General features: G+C 46.0%; 1 protein-coding gene across 4 annotated transcripts in view; it reads right to left on the bottom strand.

Moving 5' to 3' along the window:
* Positions 1–17,599, bottom strand: part of rce1a (Ras converting CAAX endopeptidase 1a) — a 146,307-nt gene that overhangs the window by 45,877 nt on the left and 82,831 nt on the right. For all 4 annotated transcript variants that reach the window (XM_036134522.1, XM_036134523.1, XM_036134521.1 and 1 more), the window contains one exon: positions 808–886. In XM_036134522.1, coding sequence (XP_035990415.1) covers positions 808–886 — 79 coding nt within the window. The remainder of the gene's footprint in view (positions 1–807; positions 887–17,599) is intronic.

The raw sequence follows: 17,599 nt of genomic DNA, 5'->3' as shown, positions 1-17,599 counted from the left end.
TCAGAAGATGTGTACGTATTTTTTTCCGGCTCTAGCTAAGAGATCAGTAACTTTACGTTGTAAATGTTTTTGTTCATTTGAGGCTGTACACCACCTCTGCTCACCACCTGTCCACTTGCTCTACTTGTGTCTCTATCTCACACACTCATTCAGAAAGGATCTTTTCCAGCTGTGGAGGTCAACTTAAATTTTTTATCCAAGTTGGTTAATTTCAACTTTAAGTTTTCCTAAGGTTTTTAAGTCTTATTTTAACTCCTGTATCACTGCTAATATGTCAGGCAGTATCCATGCTTGCGTGGGTGCTAGCAAGCATGCTAGCCAGGTTCCCATTAGCTTTCATTGTCGGGAGACCTTTATCTTGAGACATATTTATCTTGACTTCACATAATGTCTGACTTCTGTCAGACATTATGCTATTGATTTAATTTGAGGAATCTGTGTCAGAAATTTGGTAAACAAGTTTCTTAAGCATCTATCTATCTACTCCATGAGTTGAACCGGAAGTCCAACAGCCTAACAGAAAAAAAAAAATCATACATGTGATCCACACATAGGTCACATGTACTGATATTTTATGAGTGGCCCCAGAAACTTCATCAAAGTTAACAGAGACTGACAGATACAAAACCGACAGCTGACTTACAGTCATACATGTGTAGCCCAAAAAATAAATAAAAATTCCACCATTTCATAACTGAAGATAAAAGGTCTACAAATCTGCACAAAAGAAGGTAGACAGAAATACATAATATTTAAAAGGTGCGTTTGCATAGAGAAAGTAGGGTAAATCCCAGCTTCTGAACTCACCAAGCACCACACGAATACCATCTATGAAGCTCCAGGGACAGTCCATGGAAAGCTGTATAAGTGGGCCAAGAAAAAGGACCTACAGAAAACCAAAGCAAAAATTCAGTTTTAGACATTATGCATATCGAGATTTGATTTGAAGATTTCTCCCACAGTCTGATACTAAGCACCAAAACATGTTTAAGGGAAATGGATAATTTTCTTAATATTAGGAAAGTGCAGCACTGAACGTGATTTAAAAGTGATCTTTTAGCAACTCACAAAGGAGAGATTTAGGGTTAGTTTATGTATTTCTAATGGTCATGAGTTTTTCAGCAGTATATATATATATACACATACATATACATATATATATACACATATATATATATATACACATATATACATATATATATATATATATATATATATATATATATATATATATATATATATATATATATATACACACATATACATATATATATATATATACATATATATATATATATAAATAAATATATATATATATTAGGGCTGGGCAAGTTAACGCGTTAATTTCGCGTTAACTCATTAGACTATTAACGGCGATATTTCCTTTAACGCGCGTTAACGCATGTTGGTCACATGCTTTTATTTTGTGAAGGTCTGTTGCTGCGGTGTAGGGGTTTGAATCAGAACAGTAGGTGGCGATAATGCGCCAATAACCTCGCTGTCAGCCCAGCCTCAGATTCAAAGAGGAAGAAAGGTGCTGGCCGGAAAAAAACACAGCTGACATGCGGAAGGCGGTGTTTCCCGCAGGTACCGCGAGCGAGCTTAGGCGAGGCGAGGCGGTGAGTTGGCGGCCGGAACAAGTTTTGTGCGGAGCGGAGCGGGGGGGGTCTGCTTAGACGCCGTCGGTGAAGTCGCTTCTCGTTTCAAAGTATCCATGTTTTTTTGCCTGTTTTCCCCCTGCCATTCACTATATGCGCGCGAGAAAGCAACAACAAAAAACCGCGTGTCAACGTCAAATAAACGCAAGCATATCGAGTTAGCAAGCATTTCAGTTTAAAGTTCTTCCAGCATGGAATATGACAGAAACAAGTTAGTTGGAACCACTGCCAAGTTAAACTTTGGTATTGAACATAAAATGGTAATGCTGCTCCCTGCTGTTACCTCAGAAATTGCCTGTTTTTGGTAGATTTTTTCCCCATAAAGAGAATTCCCTGTCAGTGGCAATAAGCTTTAATTTATTATTATTGCTATTTTTTGTTTTACATGTTTAAGTTGAGCTTTACACTAAATATGTGTTACTGATAAGTGCTACAAATGTTACAACACTTTTGTTCATATGGCAGCAGAACATTAAAATAAAAGTGCTCTTTACACTACTTTTGAATTCATTCTTGGAGTTTGTAAATACAATGCGATTAATCGCGATTAATCGCGATTAATCAGTGCGATTAATCGCGATTAAATATTTTAATCGTTGCCCAGCCCTAATATATATATATTTTTTTTCCTTTTAAACAAAGATAGACATTGTATTATGCATACACATATACACAGTAATTTTACATTTAAATAAAGTCACAAAGTATATATATATATATATATATATATATATATATATATATATATATATATATATATATATATATATATATATATATATATATATATATATATACACACATACACACACACACACACGCACATATACATATATACGCTCGGGTGTGGGAAGAATTCGGAGAGGCCATTGAGAAAGACTTCCGTACGACTTCGAAGCGTTCTGGTCCACTATCCGGCGTCTCAGGAGGGGGAAGCAGTGCAGTACCAACACTGTTTATAGTGGGGGTGGTGTGCTGCTGACCTTGACTCGGGACATCGTGCATCGGTGGGCGGAATACTTTGAAGACCTCCTTAATCCCACCAACACGTCTTCCGTTGCGAAATAAAAGCCTGAGGACTCTGGGTCGGGTTCTCCCATCTCTGGGGCTGAGGTTGCCGAGGTTGTTAAAAAGCTCCTCTGTGGCAAGGCCCCGGGGGTGGATGAGATTCGCCCTAAGTACCTTAAGGCTCTGGATGTTGTGGGGCTGTGTTGGTTAACGCGGCTCTGCAGCATTGCGTGGACATCGGGAGCAGTTCCCCTGGATTTGCAGACTTGGGTGGTGGTCCCCCCATTTAAAAAGGGGGACCGGAGGGTGTGTTCCAATTACAGAGGAATCACACTCTCAAGCCTCCCTGGTAAGGTCTATTCTGGGGTTCTGGAAAGGAGGGTCCGTCGGATAGTCGAATCTCGGATTCAGGAAGAGCAGTGTGGTTTTCGTCCTGGCCGTGGAACAGTGTATCAGCTCTACACCCTCAGCAGGATCCTGGAGGGGGCATGGGAGTTTGCCCAACCAGTCTACACGTGCTTTGTGAATCTGGAGAAGGCATTCGACCGTGTCCCCCGAGGGATCCTCTGGGGGGTACTCCGGGAGTATGGAGTACCGGGCCCTTTAATAAGGGCTGTTACGTCTCTGTATGGCCAGTGTCAGAGCTTGATCCGCATTGCCGGCAGTAAGTCGGACCCGTTTCCAGTGGGAGCTGGACTCCGCCAAGGTTTCCCTTTGTCACAGATTCTGTTCATATCTTTTATGGATAGAATTTCTAGGCGCAGCCAAGGTGTTGAGGGGATCTGATTTGGTGGCCTTAGTATTGCGTCTCTGCTATTTGCGGATGACCTGGTTCTGTTGGCTTCATCGGGGCGCGATCTACAGCTATCACTGGAGCAGTTCACAACAGTCTCAGACTCAACACTTTTTCCTGGGGCTCTCGAGGAGAGGGTGGCTAACCAGCCATCCCTGCGAGCCACATGGGACTCGGACACATGGGGCCTCTGGGGCCCGAAAGACCCACAAGCTGAGTGAAAATGTGCCTCTCTAAAACTCAGTTCCTGCTGTTTTGTTGGGACAGCAATGGGAACATTTTTGTCCTCTGTGGAGCGGAGGACCTGACTGGCATCGGAAAAACTGCTAGAACGAAGCTAAGTTGCAGTCTCACTTCTACGCATCCATCACTGAAGTAAAGAACGTCAAAACAGCTTTGTTTATTTTTCCTCAGCTGTTACAGTAAAAGCTGACTCGAGACGACACAGATCAGTCGCCTTCCCTCACCAGACAAGCTGGGAGCTCAGAGACTGTATGCAGAACGTCAGACTTGCCTACCCTGCACTCCGACCACGTTTCGGCTAGCTCATAGCCGCTAGCTCGCTGCTGAAAAAAACAACGTTTTCCAGGACCACTGCTCTTCCTTGGATGGCCAAAGTGAACCGAACTCACACAAGGCACCGACAGGTTTGGCAGAGGAAAAAAACAGGGAAAGTTAAATGGTTTATTTGGAAAGTTGTGTGATGCGGTTACATTGTGTTTTTAAAATACATGGAGCTATCTGACATTGCTTCAGTTAGCATTTTGATACAATGCCATTGACGATGTAATTCGAGCGTGTTTTTATGGTTATAACAAACATAAGCATGAAAAAGGCTTGTTTCAAGCATAAGGCTCATTCGTTTCGCTCCACTATCGTTCTATACTGCCATGAGTGTTATTGCCGCATTAAACGGAATATTAATGTCGATTTAAAGGCGTTTTATTTGAACTTTAAAAGTAACCGGTTTTAGCGACCGATTGCTACAGTGACCGCTAGCCTCCTGGAGGTATAATCGCATTAGTAAAATCAAGCGAACCTAAAAGTTTATCCGTCCGTTGTCTTCCGCTTATCCGGGGTCGGGTCGCGGGGGTAGCAGCTTCAGTAGGGAGGCCCAGACGTCCCTCTCCCCAGCCACTTGGGCCAGCTCCTCAGGAGGAATCCCAAGGCGTTCCCAGGCCAGCCGGGAGACATAGTCCCTCCAGCGTGTCCTGGGTCTTCCCCTGGGCCTCCTCCCGGTGGGACGTGCCCGGAACACCTCTCCAGGGAGGCGTCCAGGAGGCATCCTGACCAGATGCCCGAGCCACCTCAACTGGCTCCTCTCGACGTGGAGGAGCAGCGGCTCTACTCTGAGTCCTCCCCGGATGACTGAGCTCCTCACCCTATCTCTAAGGGAGAGCCCAGACACACTACGGAGAAAACTCATTTCAGCCGCTTGTATCCGGGATCTCGTTCTTTCGGTCACGACCCAAAGCTCGTGACCATAGATGAGGGTAGGAACGTAGATCGACCGGTAAATCGAGAGCTTCGCCTTTTGGCTCAGCTCTCTCTTCACCACAACGGATCGGTACAGCGCCCGCTTCACAGCAGACGCTGCACCAATCCGCCTGTCGATCTCCCGCTCCATCTTCCCCTCATTCGTGAACAAGACCCCAAGATACTTGAACTCCTCCACTAGGGGCAGGACATCCTCCCCAACCCGGAGAAGGCACTCTACCCTTTTCCGGTTCAAGACCATGGTCTCGGATTTGGAGGCACTGATTTTCATCCCGGCCGCTTCGCACTCGGCTGCGAACCGCTCCAGTGAGAGCTGTAGATCACGCCCTGATGAAGCCAATAGGACCACGTCATCCGCGAATAGCAGAGACGCAATCCTAAGGCCACCAAAGCGGATCCCCTCAACACCTTGGCTGCGCCTAGAAATTCTGTCCATAAAAGTTATGAACAGAATCGGTGACAAAGGGCAGCCTTGGCGGAGTCCAACTCTCACCGGAAACGAGTCCGACTTACTGCCGGCAATGCGGACCAGACTCTGACACCGGTCGTACAGAGACCTGACAGCCCTTATTAAAGGGTCCGGTACTCCATACTCCCGGAGTACCCCCCACAGGATCCCCCGGGGGACACGGTCGAATGCCTTCTCCAGATCCACAAAGCACATGTAGACTGGTTGGGCAAACTCCCATGCCCCCTCAAGAATCCTGCTGAGGGTATAGAGCTGGTCCAGTGTTCCACGGCCAGGACGAAAATCACACTGCTCTTCCTGAATCCGAGATTCGACTATCCGACGGACCCTCCTTTCCAGAACCCCTGAATAGACCTTACCAGGGAGGCTTAAGAGTGTGATTCCTCTGTAGTTGGAACACACCCTCCGGTCCCCCTTTTTAAATAGGGGGACAACCACCCCAGTCTGCCAATCCAGGGGAACTGCCCCCGATGTCCACGCAATGTTGCAGAGCCGCGTTAACCAACACAGCCCCACAACATCCAGAGCCTTAAGGTACTCAGGGCGAATCTCATCCACCCCCGGAGCCTTGCCACCGAGGAGCTTTTTAACAACCTTGGCAACCTCAGCACCAGAGATGGGAGAACCCGACCCAGAGTCCTCAGGCTCTGCTTCCTCAATGGAAGACGTGTTGGTGGGATTAAGGAGGTCTTCGAAGTATTCCGCCCACCGACGCACGACGTCCCGAGTCGAGGTCAGCAGCACACCACCCCCATTGTAAACAGTGTTGGTACTGCACTGCTTCCCCCTCCTGAGACGCCGGATGGTGGACCAGAATCACTTCGAAGCCGTACGGAAGTCTTTCTCCATGGCCTCTCCGAACTCTTCCCACGCCCGAGTTTTTGCCTCGGCGACCAGCCGAGCCGCCTGCCGCTTCGACTGCCGGTACACATCAGCTGCTTCCGGAGTCCCACAGGCCAAAAAAGCCCGATAGGACTCCTTCTTCAGCTTGACGGCTTCCCTCACCGCTGGTGTCCACCAGCGGGTTCGAGGGTTGCCGCCACGACATGCACCGACAACCTTGCGGCCACAGCTCCGACTAGCCGCCTCAGCAATAGAGGCGTGGAACATGGTCCATTCAGACTCAATGTCCCCCGCCTCCCTCGGGACGTGTTTAAAGTTCTCCCGGAGGTGGGAGTTAAAGCTCCGCCTCACAGGGGACTCCGCCAGACGTTCCCAGCAAACCCTCACAGTACGTTTGGGCCTGCCCGGTCGAACCGGCTTCCTCCCCCGCCATCGGAGCCAACTCACCACCAGGTAGTGGTCGGTGGAGAGCTCCGCCCCTCTCTTCACCCGAGTGTCCAAGACATGCGGCCGCAGATCAGATGAAACGACAACAAAGTCGATCATTGAACTGCGACCTAGGGTGTCCTGGTGCCAAGAGCACATCCTAAAAGTTTATAGATTCTTAATTAGTTTATAGATTCTTAATTAGAAAATCATTCTTTCAAATGTTATTTTATCAAATAATAATGTTTGGTTTGACTCGGGATTTGCATTGTGAATGGGTTGAAACACATGAACACAAAATATTGCTATGAATTAATTTAGCTAATTTAAGATCATTCCATGTTTTTTAAGATGAACTTTGGCTCTTTAACTCAGATCTACAGAGAACTAGGTTTCACAGAATTATTCTGATGATCAACCACTTTATTTTGTCTTGTGTTTCTTTTGCATGTACATAGTTCCTTAGCTTAGATTTTTTTTATCTTCATTTTGCTCAGTAGTTTTAGTTAAATTTCACTAGCCTCGTAGAGAGGATTTGTTGATGGAAATATAATGTTAATTCAGATAAACAGCATTATATAGTGATGTTCTCTGGATGTTAATTTTAAGTCTGTTAATATATTCTTGAACTTGAAGAGTAATTGTCACTAATTCTATGTGTGTGCAGAGTTTGCTGTTAAAAGATCGCCAGTGCTTGAATCACCCTTTTCAACTATTGTCCTTATATCAGCTCTCGGTCCGATATTCACCGGACAACACGTAACACACAGAGTTATTTATTAAACATTAAAAAACTTTAAACGGTGTATAATTACACAACACCATGGTCTTGAGCCGGAAAAGGGTAGAGTGCCTTTTCCGGGTCGGGGAGGATGTACTGCCCTAGTGGAGGAGTTTAAGTATCTTGTTCACGAATGAGGGGAAGATAGAGCAGGAGATCGACAGGCGGATTGATGCTGCGTCTGCTGTGAAGCGGTCGCTGTACCGGTCCGTTGTGGTGACCGGAAGGAGCTGGGAGAGCTGAGCCAAAAGGCAAAGCTCTCGATTTACCGGTCGATCTACATTCCTACCCTCATCTATGGTAATGAGCTTTGGGTCATGACCGAAAGAACGAGATCCCGGATACAAGCGGTCAAAATGAGTTTTCTCCGTAGTGTGTCTGGGCTCTCCCTTAGAGATAGGGTGAGGAGCTCAGTGTAGAGCCACTACTCCCCCACGACGATAGGAGCCAGTTGAGGTGGCTCAGGCATCTGGTTAAGATGTCTTCTGGACGCCTCCCTGGTGAGGTGTTCCGAGCACATCTTACCGGGAGAAGACCCAGAGGGAGACCCGGGACACGCTGGAGGGACTATGTTTCTCGGCTGGCCTGGGAACGCCTTGGGATTCCACCGGAGGAGCTGGCCCAAGTGGCTCGGGAGAGGGACGTCTGGGCTTCTGTACTGAAGCTGCTACCCCCGGGACCCAACCCCGGATAAGTGGAAGAGGATGGATGGATGGATAACCAAGAAATAGAAAAAGTGAAGCAATAAAATTTTTTAGGGGTTTGGTTTGATGAAAGAATTACATGGAATATACACATTTAAAAAGTTTCAGACAATGCAAGAGAATATTAAATATTATGAGGTGCTTAATTGGTAGTGAGTAGAAGGCAGATAGGATAGCACTTAAGGATATATATACAGGACTAATTAGATCAGTGATAGACAGTGGTGGCTGGCCTATAGGGGGCGCTCGGGCACTGCCCTCCCTAGATGTGGAGGGGAAAAGTCAAAATATATATAGATTTTTAAAGTATTATTAATGTCAGTTTTTACTTAATAGTACGTGGCTACATGTAATAAGAATTATTAAAACACTTCTACTAATTGACTCTACCAATTGACTCTCATTTACCAGTGCATTTCCACCAACAGAACATATCATTTCTCTTCTTCTACACTTGTGGGGCTGTCACTCAAGGAGTCCCACAAGTGTAACAAAATAACCAATCGTATACTGTTTCTGGGAAAATGTATAAATATTTGGCCAATCAGCATCGCCAAAATGAATGGCTTTGGGGCTCCTGGAGTCTTTGCCCTTGCTACACAGTGATAGGTGTATAGACCAGTTCACACGTGACGTCACGAGCTACATCCGCGCTACATCCGGGTCCCGCGGGTAGGCAAAAACAGTACTGTTTTCACTTACCAGCGTGACAAAACGGGTGAATTAGAGCGTACTTTTAGTTTATTTTTGGAATCTAAACAATGCCTACGACTTGTTGTGCTCCCGGTTGCACACAGAGACATTCCAAATTGTCGATGTACGTTTCTTTCGTTTACCGAAGGTAGAAGAAAGAAGAAAGAAATGGATAATTTCAATGAAAAGGATGCAGGCAGACAATCCCAATCGACTGTGGGAGCCATCATACCATGACATAATTTGCAGTCTACACTTCATCTCCGGTAAATACAACTTAATTTTGCACTAGTCATTGTTCTACTTAAATCATTATTTAAATAAAAAATTAGGATATATGTTTAAGCCAAGACGTAAACGTTCGTTTCGTAATAATATACGTATGCAAACCCTCTGGCATGAGTCTGTGAAAAGGATTAATAAGACAAAAACACCAAAATAATAATTTGTGAACAATGTTTTTTTTATTAATTAAATGCTTATTGTGGAATCGTAGTAATTTTCCGACTTTTAATTTAAATGCATGTACTGGGTTAGGCAGGGAAATCTATTGGCCAGCCCCACCAAGATTTTTTTTCACCAGCCGCCACTGGTGATAGATTATGGAAGCATTGTTTATAATTCAGCAGCAGAGACAAATTTACAAAAACTAGATCTTATTCAGTATTGAGATTATGTACAGGAGCAATTAAAACTAGAAACGTTCAATATCTGAAGAAGTTGAAAAAGGCGCCCGCCTGATGGTGCGTATAACTGAAGTAATTTAATTGTTACTTGTAAAAACATAAAAGGAAAATTTGCTGCCCCCCCCTCCCCAATTGCACCGGTTGGCCCAAGCGGCCCCTTAGTACGCCTATGGCTGGGACCGGCCCTGGCTGGCTGTCTGCAGGACGGAAAACTCCCAACAAACCTTCTGAGTGAAAAGAATTTGTCTTCATCAAAACCTGCCGACCGGGAAAACTTTGCGTCTGCAGAGCTGCAAACTGCGTATTTCGATCTGAGACGCAGCTAATGAGCTAATTGGCGACAGCCAACAGTCAACGTTTCCCATTCATTTGTTACGGTAGTCCGAAACCACTACTGACATAATACACGTTTTGGCCACAAGCGTCATTTTGGGGGCGTTGTTTCCACCTCTTCTTTTAGAGCCGTTTCTAATAGAAAGAAGAAAAGGCAAAAACGGTCCAAACAAAAGGTTGTAACGTTTACATTTGTAACCTCTGCCTTACATAAACACTAGAATTAAATCTTAATAAATAAAAGTATAGACAATTATTTCAGTAACTCAATTCAGTAAGTGAAATACAATATATACAATATATACAATGAAACTGAAACACCTCATTTTAGTGTGGGAGGTTTCATGGCTAAATTGGACCAGCCTGGTGGCCAATCATCATTAATTGCACATTGAACCAATAAGAGCAGAGTGTGAAGGTCCAATTAGCAGGGTAAGAGCACAGTTTTGCTCAAAATATTGCAATGCACACAACATTTTGGGTGACATGGGTGAGTTCAAAGGAGGACAAATTGTTGGTGCACATCTTGCTGGATGTGTTAAAACTTTCTTCAGTTGAATAAAAACAAAACTGAAGTAATAATATTTGGACCAATAGAGGAGAGATCAAAAGTTAGCACACAGCTTCAGTCGCTTCAGCTAGAAACCACTGATCAGGCCCGAAATCTGGTTGTAGTGATGGACTTAGACCTGAACCTCCAAAAGCATTTACAGACAGTGACAAGGTCGGCTTTCTATCACCTGAAGAATATTTCCAGGATTAAAGGACTGGTGTCTCAGCAGGATCTGGAGAAAATAATCCATGCGTTTATATTTAGTAGAATTTATTACTGCAACGGTGTTTTCACAGGTTTGTCTAAAAAGTGGATCAGACAGCTGCAGCTGATCAAGAACGCTGCTGCCCACGTCCTCACCAAGACTAAGAAAGTAGAGAACATCACCCCAGTTCTAAAGTCCTTACACTGGCTCCCTGTATCTCAGAGAATAGACTTTAAAATACTTCTGTTAGTCTAAAATCCCTAAATGGCTTAGCACCTAAATACATCAGAGACTTGTTATCGGTGTATCAACCATCGAGACCACTAAGGTCTTCTGGCTCCAGCCTGCTCTGCATAACTAGAACCAGAACTAAACAAGGAGAAGCAGCATTTAGTTCCTTTGCTCCGCTTATCTGGAACAAACTTCCAGAAAACTGTAATAGTGCGGAAAGCCTGAGTTCTTTTAAGTCAAGATTAAAAACACATTTGTTTACAATTGCCTTTGACTGTTCTAGTTAAACTGTTTTACTGTTTTTAATGTTCTTCTTTGTTTCTACATTCTATCTCTACTTGCTTTTATTCTATTTTCTAGCTACATTTTATTCCTACTTGTGTTTATTTTGCTATATTTTAATCATGTAAAGCACTTTGTATTGTCTCTGTACTGAATTGTGCTATATAAATAAATTTCCATTGCCTTGCCTTGCATCTGTGGCGCACCCAAAACAGGTGACCACATTGGTCATATGTTTATTAGTAAATGAATATGATCTCTATGTACATATATATATATATATATATATATATATACATATATATATATATATATATATATATATATATATATATATATATATATATATATATTTACACTGTCGCTTTAAGGAATGGCACAAGCAGTTGCATTCCGGTTGCTATGGGAACGGACCTCCGCTCGCTCTCAGATCCAATTTGGGAGAAAACATGGAAAGCTGCTGTGTCTAAATCTCCTTTCATTTCACCTGTCTTTCAGGTCAGTAATGGGTAAACTGTCCATCTTTACATGTCTGTTTGATAACTGATTGTAGTGTTGTTTATAATCTAACAATAAGAGTATAAATAGAAAGTTTGCCGTTGATCGAGGCAGTTAGCTGAGGTAGGCTACTGTAAACCGTTAGCCAGTAGAATAACGGTTTAACTGAAATAACGGTTTAACTGGAATAACGGTACTGCAGTCGGTTAACTGCCGTCTCTTGGTTCATTTTCAGGTAACATAGCATGTTGAGCTCCGACATTCTGCTTGTTAGAAGTGGTTTTGTATGAATTGTTATGTATGCATTGCTATTTACTATTGTATATTTGTGTATTGTGTGCTTTGTGTGTTGTGCACCACACTGGAGCTTGAGCGAGACAGTTGATGCACAGGTGTTTTGTGGTTTATTCTGAATAAATAACTCAGATCCAATTTGGGAGAAAACATGGAAAGCTGCTGTGTCTAAATCTCCTTTCATTTCACCTGTCTTTCAGGATATTTAAATTTGTTATTACAGTCCCATATTTGGGACCTGTAACAAATTTTGGGGGCTCGTCCGGGATTGGCGCCACCGCTGACAGCTGTTGGAGGACGCCAGTCCAGTGATCCATGAACCTGTGGACCAGACGGTGACGTGTCATCAGAGTGAAGAGGGTCTGTCCGAATCCAGGGCGTCTGACTGCTGCCAGAGCGAGGGAGTTCGAGGACCACAGACATCTGACAACCGTCCACCATGAGCCACAAGAGAAAGAAGCTGGTGTGGTCCATCAAGAAGGGACTGTTCCATCTGTCTGTTGATGAACTGTTCCAGCTTGCAACTGACATCACGCCAACACCCGACCAGGACCCAGCTAAGTTGCACCAACATGATGACGAGAGTGGTATTGAGTATTTGTGCTCATACATGGACAGTGTAGCTTTACTGGAATTGGAGGATGAGGGCATGTCGCAGTTACTTCTGCTAAAAGACCAGGTTGACAAAATGATTAACAGCCATAGTCAGAGTGTGGGTCGTGGGGGGTAGTGGAGATTCTAATGTGTCTGATATGAAGGTGGTATCTGATGTGAAAGTATCACCGGTGACATCTGAGGTTGCACGCATGAACACCCAGGGTACCAGTATACACACTGCGACAACAGATTTAGCTTCTCAGACCAAAGATCTTGAAACACAGATTAGTAAATTGTTCGCTGTGTACAATGAACTCAAGCTAAAACAGAGTAGTGCTCCACCCACCACGCACATGGTAGACAATCCACCCACTGCTCGTGACAGTAGCCAGTTTCGCACCCCACATGACACACTGCAACTGCACTCAAACACCTCACACACCACCTATAGCACAGAAAGCATGATTGCCCTTAAAGACCTTCCCCTCCTACAAAGGAAAGAGTTCAAGATACATGGTGGGCAAATTGGCGATAACACTTCAGAGATCAGTTACAACAACATCACTAGGCAGATTGATGAAGGCCTCAGAGAAAATCACACTGAAGGTGAGATCACCCGCGCTGTGCTACGTGTCATAAAGCCTGGCAACTTCAAAGACATGCTTGCTAGTAAAGAGGACCTGACGGTAGGTGAACTTAAGAGCTTCCTTCAGTCACACCTAGGAGAGAAAAGCAGCACTGAGCTCTTCCAGGAACTCATGACGGCCAAGCAGCACGAGCATGAAACACCGCAGCAGTTCCTGTACAGGATGATGGGGCTGAAACAGAGAGTGATACTCACATCCAAGTGGGCGGGAGCAGACATCAAGTACGAGGCACTAACAGCACAGAATGTGTTCCTCCACACCATCTATCAGGGCTTAAGCGAAAAGCATGACTACGTCCGTCGTGAGTTAAAACTCCTCCTCTCCGACCCTGCAGTCACTGATGAGACACTCTTGAGGCAGGTCACTAAAACAACAAGTGAGGAGAGTGAGAGAAAGCGACGCTTGGGGCGCAGCACCCATCCAAGAACCGCTCATGCTCAAAGTACTGAAGCCAGCAGCAGGGACGAGAGTGCAGGGAAGTGTACCGCTGACCACAAGGACGAGCAGATTCATGAGTTGAGTGCTCAAGTACAGGCCCTGACCCAGGTAGTGAGCACCCTTCAGTCCAGTGCCTCAGCAGTGAAGCCAGCAACCTCCGAGCTTCAGCCACAGTGTAACTGTGGCTGCCCCAATAGGCAGAGTAGACCACTGAGGACAGAGAGACCCCATGGCTGCCCCAGTTGTGTCGCTAATAGCCGTCCTGACTGCAACCACTGCTTCGCTTGTGGGGAAAACGGACACCGTGCTGTGGGATGCCTGAAGAGGACCAAACCGTCGGGAAATGCACCCCGGTCACGGCAAGGGGACTACCTGTGATCGGCTATAACGTTCAGTCCCATCAAGGTGCTGATATGCCAGGTCCAGCACGGGTTAATTACAGCCGTGCCATCCCCCCCCAGCCACTGACTGGTGCAAAGTCATCAGCAGAGCGAGTGGCCAAGCTTATCGGGGAGAAATGCACATTGAAATGCAATCTCAGTGGACATGCCGTGACTGTACTTCTTGACTCGGGCGCTCAGGTCAGCATCATCAGCCATGCATGGAAAGAAAAACACTTACCTCAACAACAACTGCACCCTCTCAGTGAGCTTATGGGTGATAGGGACCTTGACCTTACAGCTGCTAATGGTGAGCCAATACCATATGATGGATGGGTTGAACTTACCTTTAACTTGCCTGGAAATGAAGATCCAAGGCTCTCCATCCGAGTACCCTTTCTGGTCAGCCGTGTGAGCCTCACAAGACCCATCGTAGGCTTTAATGTGATCCAGGAGCTAATCCAAGGACGGGAGGGCGGAGTTGAAGTGGTCACTATCGTTGCTCAATTGCTGCAGAAGGCCATGCAGATTGAAGGGGATACAGCTGAGGCCATTGTGAACTTTGTGCAGACCCAGGAACACACCCAGGACCAAGCATTGGTGAGAGTTGGCCGGCGGGATTTTGTCATCCACCCTGGCCGAGCTGCTCACATCAGATGCAAGGTGCCTGTTGAGTTCATCTCACCAGTGGTGCTGTTTGAGGTCAGCCAGGAAGACCCAAGACTGGAACAGCTAGACCTGGGTGATGGCCTGGTTGAGGTCCACCACACCAGACGGCCTTTTGTTGAGATCCCTGTATTCAACCATACTCAGCACAGCATCTCACTCAACCACTTTACAATACTAGGCAGTATCCAGTCAATTGACAAGGTGGTAGAGACAGACCAGAGGCACAGCTTTGAGGTAAACAGTGTCAACTCACCTGAGCTTGTTCCTGTTGGGGAGTATGACAAAGACCGAGCAGAGCCTATGTCCCAGCTGTGGCACCCTCCTGTTGATATAAGCCATCTAACAGATGAACAACAAGCAACAGTGAGAAGAATGCTTTATGAGGAGTCCAGCGCCTTTGCACAGGATGACAATGACATTGGGTGTGTCCCAAGTCTCCAGATGAGCTTAACACTGAAAGATGACATCCCAGTGCAGCGATCCTATACGGCTGTCCCCAAACCCCTCTACAAAGAAGTCAAGGAGTATATCCAGGACTTGCTGGCTAAGCAGTGGATCGTAAAATCAAAATCCCCTTATGCCGCTCCTGTTGTTTGTGTCCGCAAGAAGGATGGAACCTTGAGGCTTTGCATTGATTATCGACTGCTAAACCAAAAGACCGTTCCAGACAGACACCCCCTGCCCCGTATCCAAGATCTTATCGACACGCTGGGTGGGTACAGCTGGTTCTCAATCCTAGATCAAGGAAAAGCCTACCATCAAGGTTTCATTGCAGAGGGGTCACGGCACATGACTGCATTCATCACCCCATGGGGCTTGTATGAGTGGGTACGTATCCCTTTTGGCCTTTCCAATGCCCCAGCAGCATTCCAGAGGAGTATGGAGGAGAGGCTCAGCTCCTTGCGGGACGAATGCTGCATCCCCTACTTAGATGATGTCCTCTGCTATGCCAAGACGTTTGGAGCTCATGTGGAGGCGCTGAGACATGTTTTGAAGGCCCTCCAGCTCCACGGTGTGAAGCTCAGACCAACAAAGTGCGAGCTTTTCAAGAAGGAAGTTCGCTATGTGGGAAGGCTGGTGTCTGCTGAGGGAGTAAGACTTGACCCCAAGGATCTGGAAGCCATCCAGGCGTTGAGGACCAAGACCCCGACCACCGTGGGAGAAGTCCGTAAGCTGCTAGGGTTCCTCAGCTATTACCGGACATATATCCAAGACTTCTCAAGAATTGCCAAGCCAATGTATGAACTCTTGCAAGTAAAACCCCCTGCCACTGGTACGCCTCCACCCAGAACAAACAAGGGAAAAGGAGCACAGCTGTCATCCAGGACTCCTGTCCAGTGGAGGGAGGAACATCAAAGGGCCTTGGACCAGCTCATCCATGTCCTCTCTAACCCACCAGTACTTGCCTATCCTGACTTTAACCTCCCTTTTGTCTTACACACAGATGCGTCAGAAAAAGGCTTGGTGCTGTGCTGTACCAACGGCAGGGAGGGAAACTCAGAGTAATCGCCTATGGGTCCAGAACACTCACGCCTGCTGAGCACAATTACCACCTTCACTCAGGCAAGCTTGAATTTCTGGCACTGAAGTGGGCAATATGTGAAAAATTCAGGGACTACCTCTTCTATGCACCCCACTTCACTGTGTACACGGATAACAACCCATTGACATACGTGATGAGCACTGCTAAGCTGAATGCTGTTGGTCACCGTTGGGTGGGTGAGCTCGCTGACTTTAGGTTCGAAGTGAGATACCGACCGGGAAAAGCAAACGTGGATGCAGACACACTGTCAAGGTTGCCTGTGAACATCAACAGCTATGTCGACTCCTGCACAGAAGAGCTGTCAAGAGACACCATTCTGGCAATGTGGGAGGGCAGTAGGGCAGCAAAGCAACAAGACGTTGCTTATGTGGCTGTTCTGAACCTCTCACAACGCCCAGCATCTCAGTCACCAGAATTGCTCCCTGCCATAAGCCATGCCGAACTCATGAAATCTCAGCAAGATGATCCTGTGATCAGTCAAGTCATCAGACTGAAAGAGAACACCAACATACTGACGAGTGACATGAGAAGAGGAGTAAGTGGCCTGGCCAGGAAACTACTGCATGAGTGGGGGAGACTACAGCTGAAGGATGGTCTGCTGTACAGGGAAACCAGTCAGAGAAGTCAACTTGTCCTGCCATCTCAGTACCGATCCTTGGTCCTTAAACACCTCCATGACGACATGGGTCACATGGGTATGGAAAGAGTCCTGGACCTCGCTAGAGACCGGTTTTACTGGCCCTACATGAAACAGGATGTTGAAGCTTATGTGACAAGGAAGTGTCCCTGTATCAAGCAGAAGAAACCGGTCTCCCACATCAGAGCACCAATGGGGAGCATTACCACCAGCTCACCCCTAGAACTTGTGTCCATTGATTACCTGCATCTAGAACCTAGCAAGGGAGGCTTTGAGTATATCCTGGTTGTTGTAGACCACTTTACCAGATTTGCCCAAGCCTATGCCACCAGAAACAAGTCCGGGAAGGCAGCTGCAGAGAAACTTTTCGATGATTTCATTCCACGGTTCGGCTACCCATGGAAACTACATCATGACCAAGGGAGGGAATTTGAGAATGACCTTTTCAAGACCCTGCAACAGTTGAGTGGAGTGGGTCACTCAAGGACCACTCCCTACCACCCCCAAGGAAATCCTGCAGAAAGATTTAACCGCACACTGCTTCAGATGCTCAGGACCCTGGAGGAGAAGGAAAAGGAAAGATGGAGAGAACACCTACCCCAAATCCTCCACGCTTATAACTGTACCCGGCACGAGGCAACTGGATTTTCACCCTTTTACCTGATGTATGGCCGTCACCCACGTCTGCCTGTGGATATGATCTTTGGCTTGCTGTCTGAAGAAGAAGCAACTTC

The sequence above is a fragment of the Fundulus heteroclitus genome, unplaced genomic scaffold, assembly GCF_011125445.2.
Source record: "Fundulus heteroclitus isolate FHET01 unplaced genomic scaffold, MU-UCD_Fhet_4.1 scaffold_84, whole genome shotgun sequence".
Lineage (NCBI taxonomy): Eukaryota > Metazoa > Chordata > Actinopteri > Cyprinodontiformes > Fundulidae > Fundulus > Fundulus heteroclitus.
The sequence above is the reverse complement of the archived record's forward strand: the minus strand, read 5'-3'. Positions and strand labels throughout refer to the sequence as shown.